The sequence below is a fragment of the Balaenoptera borealis genome (assembly GCF_965194805.1).
Source record: "Balaenoptera borealis genome assembly, chromosome: 3".
NCBI classification, from domain to species: domain Eukaryota; kingdom Metazoa; phylum Chordata; class Mammalia; order Artiodactyla; family Balaenopteridae; genus Balaenoptera; species Balaenoptera borealis.
The window spans coordinates 73156465-73163562 of NC_138866.1; the positions used below are offsets into that span (position 1 = coordinate 73156465).

The 7098-nt window shown below is 61.2% G+C and overlaps 1 protein-coding gene across 1 annotated transcript; it reads right to left on the minus strand.

Annotated features, from left to right (window-relative positions):
• Positions 1 to 491: 491 nt before the first annotated feature.
• Positions 492 to 6968, minus strand: CPNE6 (copine 6). The gene is made up of 17 exons (XM_082385794.1): positions 6877 to 6968; positions 5426 to 5597; positions 4820 to 4999; positions 4395 to 4469; positions 4163 to 4237; positions 3920 to 4003; positions 3740 to 3829; positions 3267 to 3371; positions 2956 to 3042; positions 2658 to 2717; positions 2260 to 2393; positions 2129 to 2183; positions 1985 to 2036; positions 1518 to 1651; positions 1163 to 1399; positions 790 to 964; positions 492 to 690 (listed from the first exon to the last, which is right to left on the minus strand). Exons 2-16 carry the CDS (start codon positions 5591 to 5593, stop codon positions 827 to 829), a joined length of 1674 nt encoding a protein of 557 aa, XP_082241920.1. The 5' UTR covers positions 5594 to 5597; positions 6877 to 6968; the 3' UTR covers positions 492 to 690; positions 790 to 826.
• Between the last annotated feature and the right edge of the window lie 130 nt (positions 6969 to 7098).

The following is a 7098-nucleotide window of genomic DNA, read 5'->3' on the forward strand; positions in this document are numbered from 1 at the left end:
CACACTTACACACACACATTCACACACCAGGAAAACCAGGCTGCAAAGACCTTAGATACCCCCTCTGTATTCATAATTCACTAGCAGACCTGCTGCCCTCCTTCAGTCCCGCACCCCATCCCCCCCACCCCTTCTCAGGCTGCCTCACAGCTGTGTGAGGGCTGGAGTTCAGCCCCTGGGGGGCTCAGCTGAGCTTCTCTGAAGACACCTTAAGAGGGCATCAACTTGCCCCCTTGACAGCCCCTTATTACCCCTCTATCTCTGGTAATTAACCCCCAGGGGGCCTGGGCCCCCCTGGGGTTGGGAGTTGACGGTAGGGACTCCTCAGATCTCACTGGCACATAGTTGGGGTGAAACTGCAGAGCCACCAGGCTGTCTGGGGAGCTCTGGCTCAGAATTCAAAAGGTGCTGGTCCTCATTTCTTAATGGTGTGTGTGTGGTGCTATGGACTGCCCAACGGGCATCTGAGGCATGATGGGTAGAGGCTGAGGTGCTAGGAGTGGTTCCCTTTATTAACGGCTAGAAAGTCAGGATCACTGAAGAAAGTCACTGAGGGGCCACAAGGCTGAGGGGTACGGGGCCTGGAGAGATGGAGCAGGGCTCACCACTCACTTCCAGTACCCAGGGGGCACAGCTGGTCCAAGAGGGAGAGGCACTGGTCACTTGAGTCACAAGGGTCAGGACAGGCACCTGGGGGAGAGTAGGATAGTCATAAGCACCCTCGTCTACACCACACCCAGCCGAGATGGACTCCACCAAGATCCACCCCCCTAGCGTCCCAGGACTCACTGAGAGACTGAGGGAGTGTCGGTCCGGTTGTCGGCTGTCACAGGCTAGGGCTGGGCGTCGTGGCTGGCGTGCAGGACCTGGGAGGCCCGGGGCTGATGCCCTGGCTGGCGTAGTACTCCACCACCTGCCGGGGCACCTCGGCCAGGACGCACTTAGCTAGCGCAGAGGGTGCGGCCTGGGATGGGGACGGGGATGTGGTTAGGGGCGGGAGAGTGGGGGAAGGAGGGGCTCAGGTAAGAGGCGGGGCTTCGGGTGGCCAGCTGAGCTCCAGCGTCCTTCGCAGGACATCAATCAAGTGAGGGAGGCGGGTCAGATTTGGGCGGCAGGGGGAGCTGAGGAGTCCTTCAGCCGGGAGGGGCCTCCGGGCACTCACGTCCTTGAAGTCCCGGAAGGGCACGAACTGGACGATGTCGCGAGCCGCGGGCACCCCTCGGGGGCAGCGCAGTGGACCGTCATCGCCGTCCAGCAGCCGCATGTCGGAGAAATCGGCGTTGCCCACGCCCACGATGATGATGGACATGGGCAGGCGGGAGGCGCGCACGATGGCGGCGCGGGTCTCGGCCATGTCGCTCACCACACCGTCCGTGAGCACCAGCAGCACCGAGTACTTCTGAGGGCAGGCAGAGGGGGAGGAAGGGTCAGCTCTGCGGCCTTGGCACCGGCCCCAAGCCCGGGCCCGGGCCTCACCCGAGGACACCAGGTTGCCCGCTTCAGCTGGGGCTCCTCACCGTGGCTTGGCCAGTGCTCTGCTCCCGCTGGGCTGGCCCCGCCACGCGGTTGATGATGGGGGCCACGTTGGTGGGGCCATAGAGCTGGATCTGGGGCAGGCAACGGCGATAGGAGGTGATGACCCCCGAGATCTCTGTGGGCAAAGAGGTGAGGAGGGCAGAGATTAGCAGGGAGCCCTTCCTGAACGCCCTTAAAGCCAGGAGGTGCTTCTCTGTCTGAGGACTGCCCTGCCACCAAGTTCTTCACTAAGCAGGAGAGTTGGATGGTCCAGGTGCTGGCAGAGTTGGGTGGGCAGATACTGGGCCAGGGGCTGGAACTCTTATCAAATGAAGGCAGGTGTTGGATGGGTGAAGGGGCAGGGAGCAGGGCCCAGGGGAATGGAGTCTGTGCTCCTGCATGGGATGTACAGGAGTAGGCAGCAAGCTGCATGCAGGGAGGCGGGGCTGGTGGGAATCTCCTCTCTTACCTTCACATTCAGGATTTTCCGGGTCAAAGTTGATAGCAAAGTCATGGGACACCTGTGAGGGTAGGGTGAGGCCAGCCAGGGGATGTTTTTCCTTCTTGTCTGACCCTCCCAACATCTGCTCCCTTCCGCTCGCACCCAGCCTACCTCAAAGTTGGGGGGGATTCGAGCCCCAAAGCCAAACGCTGGGAACCGTTTGTCACTGGGGAGAAGAAAAGTCTGTGGGGGCCCATTGGGCAAGGCGCCCCTGCCTGTCCAACACCCCGACCCCCTGCTACCTGTCGTAGTCCTGGCAGATGCCTCCCACTGCACGCAGGGCCTGCAGGTAGTGGTTGGGCTGGCGGGGGCTCAGGCAGTGCAGGGACTGGCTGCTCCTCGGGTCCCCATTGGAGGCGGTGAAGTCAATGGCCACCTGGTGGAGATGGGGAAAGTGTTATGGTTCATCCGTGAGTGCCAACAGAGAGGCTGGGCCAGAGCTAGGGCCTGTAGGGAGGCCTAAGGTGAATCTAAACAAGCCCACAGGTAGTCTTATCATAGAGTCCGGTGAGGGGAACAAGCTGACCACACTAAGGCTCATGAGAGGTCCAAGTAGGGGCAGTGGGGATTCTGGGCTCTTCTGTTCACTATGGGCCGAGCCCCTCCCCCTTGGCCATGTCCCCGTCCCCTGGGCCTTTACCGTGAAGTTGATCTGGCAGCCGCCCATGATGTAATCCAGGAAGGTGTGCACCTTCTCCACCTGGTGGGAAGGGGGGAGTAAGGTGGAGGGATGGTCCCTTGAGGAGGAAGCTGGGTGGGGCTTCTGTAGGGGAAAGGGAGGGACCAGAGTTTTTGAGGTTGAAGCTGATGGTGGATAGGGCAAGGGTTCTCAGTTCCCAGGAGCAGGGAAATGATCTTTGAAATGAGGGCAGGGTTGAATCTGAGGTTGCCTTGGGGGTCGGGGTGGGGCAGGGCTTGAGGCGGGCACTGGAATTTACCGTGCATTGGGCCAGCACTACGGTCCCTGAGCTCTTGTAATTCTTCTTCTTGTCCCGGTACTTGGGGTTGATACAGTCCCACTGCATCTAGACCCCACATACCCCACAAGCCCAGGGTCACATCACGTGACCCTTCCTCCCCCTTCCAGCGGAGCCTCCCAGAGTGAGACCCCCATGGCTCAGTCCTCAGGCTGAGCCCAGGGCTTTCCACCCTCTCCACCTCCTATCACGTGTGGGGGGGCTCTTCAGCATCACCCTCAGGATTCTCCCAGGGATCTTGGTGGGATTCTGGCTGAGGGTCTTTTTGGTACCTCCTGCCCAGGGTTTGCTGTTCCTTCCTGCATCTCCTGGAAGGTGCTGGTGAACTCGCCGATGAAGTCATGCTTCCCACTGGAGTCATAGTCATACACCAGGAACTGAGAAGGCAAGGGGGGTGGGGCGGTCAGGGTCGGGGAGGCTTTGCAGAGGTTCCTGGGGGCAGGAGGAGGGACTCAGGGTGGTAGGGGCCCAACAGTCGCTAGGCCCAAACAGATGTCCTCAACCTGCCTAGAGAAGCCACTTGCTGAACTTCATCCTTTGGCTCAGTCCGGCAGGGACTTTGGCCTCTGCTAGGAGGCACACACATAGGAACACTGAGCTGTGACTGGTTCTTTACCCGCAGTGGGAAGGGGTATCACATGGGGGAGAGGGAGGGGCTTGCCACACTCGGGGGTGGGGGTGGGGGAACGGTCTCCGGCAGAGGCCGGATGCTCCAACAGGCTGCCCTTGTTTGCGGGGGCCTCACCTTGAGAGGCCGGTGGACATCACAGCTGCACAGGGAGTGCAGGGACAGACGGAACGGCTCCCAGCTGGGGTTCAGATTGTTCTTCACCACCTTGAAGAGGCACAGAGAGCTGGTCACCCCCGATCTAGTTTCCCCTGCTCTCCCCTTCCTCCCTCCTTCCCCCCAGCCCCAGGCACCAACCTCTGTCCTCCAGACCAGCTGGTCGCTCTGGTCCCCATTGGTCTTATAGATCTCCATGAAGGGGTCAGACTTGCTGAACAGATCCTGGGGACATGGGGGAGAGCGTCCATGAGTCTGGTGAGGTCTGAGGGGGAAGTGGGTAACACCAAGAAGGGAGCAGCGCTGGGACCTGGGCTTTGTCCTGAGTAGGGGGGCTGGGCTCCCTAACAGTAGAGATGGGGACCTGGACTCTGGGTTTCCAACCTTGTTGTCCAGCTTGTGGGCTCTGAAGGTGAGCTGCACATAGTCATTGGTGCCAGATACCTCTTCGGCCACGATCTGCAAGGCGGACACAAATGACAGGATTCCCCCAACCCACTCCCACAGGGCCCTTTCCCTTAGGTGGGAGCTAGCCCTGGGCATGATGTCACCATGGATGTCCATGCAGGGGCATTGAATGCCCTGCCGGAGGGTGAGTACAGGTGACTTTGCCTACCGTGATGGTGGACTTGCCCGCGTTCTTCCCATTCTTCAGTAGCAGCGGCTTAGTGACCTTGGTCTGTGACACAACCTGGGGATGGAGGTGGAGGGGGACCCAGCTGTGACGCCCCCACCTGCTTTGGCCAGGGTACAAGGGACAGGGTAATAAGTGCCCTTTGAGCTCTCACAGGGGCTGCCCTTGGGCTAGGATTGGACTTAATTTCCGCAGCAACCTTAACGGGTAGGCACTGTGACCCGCATTGTTTAGATGATGAAACTAAGACTCAGAGAGGTTAAATATCTAGCCCAAGGCTGCACAGCTGGTGAATGGTGGAGACGGGGTCCAAGCCCCGACTGAACTAGCTCCAGAGCTTATCCTCTGTCTTCTTTTGGCTTCCAGAGGCAGAGCGATGGGGGTGGGGGTGGGGTGGGAATGCAGACCTGGCCCAAGGTGCACTCGGTAGAGCCGAGGAAGGTGTCATTGCGGGGGCTGGTGGCTCCGTCCTCGGCATCAAACACGTGGAACTGCAGGGGTTGCTTCTCCTCAAAGAAGTACTCGAGGGCCAGCACCCGGGAGAAGACAGGGCTGGAGCAGGAGCGCAACACCTCTGTGCGCTCCACCTGCGGCAGAGGGGAGTGTGCCTTCTGGGAACCCGGGCTGCTTTGCCTTGCCCTGGACCGCCCCGGTCTTGCCCGCCTTCCTCAGGCTTCCGCACCCCAGCGACTAGCTCTTCTCTCCCTGGGCTGAACCCCAAGCTCAGGGTGCTGCCAGCCCCCAGGACCATCAGCCTGCTGGGGCTCTCATATTTGGGAGTGGTGCCACTGACTTCGGGGGCGATCTCAGGACCCAACAGGACTCTGTGGGCTTTGGAATCTGTAAAATGGTTTGTGTGTGTAATGATGGCACCCCCATCTGCAGGGTTACCCACACAGCCTGGAAGAGGCCCCTGGGAGTCCTGACAGTCCCCCATGAGGCTTTCACTGCCCCCACCAGCCTCCTCCCTCTCAGTCCCGGAGGTGAGTGAAGGAGATCCCAGCCGCTCTCACCTCCACCCACTGCTCATCGGAGTGGAGCTTGAGCAGCACACAGGGGTGAGGCTTGGTGAGCGTGTCTCGGTCTAGGAGGCCGTGGCAGGACACCCGCAGCTCCACTCTCGAGGCCCCCAGCGTCATGGCTGGGGGCTCAGGCACCCATGCCATCTCCGGGCCGGACATGTCCCTGTGGGGACAGAGCAGATGGCCTGGACGCTGGAAGGGGAACACCTGCCAGGGGAGGGGTCTGTCTCTGGGAGCCAGGGGCCCACCCCCTTGCCCTTCTCCCTGAGGCCCTGGCATCTCATGGACCTGCTTCCCAGTGACCTCGCTCAGCTTCCCCTGAGCACTGAGCTGGGGAGGGTGGAGGACCCGAGCCCCCCACTCCTACATAGCCCAGTGCCCCTGTCACCCCTGCTGGCCTCATGTGCGTGGATGGGGCTGGAGAGGGCTAGAGGGCTTGGGGGGTTCCTGGCAGCCTTCCTCCTAGGCCATCAATTGATCCACACTTTCTGCTACCTCAGCACCTTCTGCTATTTCCTGACTGATGTCTGAGTCAGCGCTGCACTCAGTCCTGGCTCGAAGGAGCTGAACTGGGGCAAGGGGTCCCTGCCAGTCTGAAGAGGATGGTCAGGAATGGAGGCTGCAGTGGGCAGGAGGAGGCAGATTGGAAGGTACCCTGCGGGGCTGTCCCCATCCACCTCCCCCGACTCACCTTCTGGTTGGCTGACGGAAAGGGAGGGATGGTGGGCTTGCAGAGTGAGAAGCAGAGCCCGGTCCCTGCTGAAATCTCCTCCAGGTTCCTGGCAGTGGCTCCCACTATGACAACGCTGGCTTTCCTCCCCACCTCCCCTGTTCTCACACTTCTTGGCAGCACTGGCACTGTCTCTTAGCGACAGGATTTTTGGGGCGCCTCGGCCCCCTCCATGCAGCCCGTGGGATGCACGCACGCCACCCTCCCCCAGCAGAGGCACCAAGCTTCGGGCAGCAGCAGGCAGGGGTCCGCTGGCCTGAGTTCATGGCGGGGCCATCCATCTATCTTTGTCTGTCCACATCTCAGGGTGAGGCTGTCTGATCCCATGTCGTGCTTCCCCAGTGAGTGTCCGTTGGTGTGTCTGAATGCCCCCACCCCGTGTCTGTCCCCTAGTCGGGTGTCTGTCTTCAGGAGGGTGTGACAGTTCCCGTACCTCCCTCAGAACTGGGACCCTTCCCTGGCTGGGTACCCCCTCCCCACAGCGTGTGCCTTTCTGGATACGTGAGGGAGGGTCTGAGTTGAAGGGGTCCTCTGCAATCCAGCCACAAGTCTCCCAGCTCTCACAGGTCCCCTGAGTTGGGCAGGGGCATGTGATGGTGAGGGTATTGGGCAGGACTAGAGACCTCTCTGGAGGCTGGGGGCGATGTTGTTATGGAGACTGGGCCAGGCTGGGCCGGGCTGGGGCTGGGCTAGGGAGGAAGGGTGGGCTCACCTGGGCTCTAGTCGGGGGCTCCTCTCTCCAGCTCTCTGGCCCTGGCCCTGACTCCCTTGCTGTTCCAGCCGCTGGCGCAGGCTCCGACTCTGGCTCTGCAGCTATTTATGGGGCCTGGATGGGGAGGGGTGGGGGGGGCCGCAGCACCAGCTCCCCCCGCACAGACCGGTTGGGAGGGAGAAGAGGGGAGGGGCAGGGCCACTGCCTAGGAGGAGCCACAGA

Bases quoted from the DNA above. Each gene is read 5' to 3' on its own strand.
- CPNE6 (XM_082385794.1), bottom strand. From the start codon at position 5,593: ATGTCCGGCCCGGAGATGGCATGGGTGCCTGAGCCCCCAGCCATGACG. The intron at 3,043-3,266 runs GTACCAAAAAGA...TGTGGGGTCTAG, and splicing joins CAGCAAACCCTGGGCAGGAG to ATGCAGTGGGACTGTATCAA. The intron at 2,184-2,259 runs GTAGCAGGGGGT...TCTTCTCCCCAG, and splicing joins ATCTGCCAGGACTACGACAG to TGACAAACGGTTCCCAGCGT.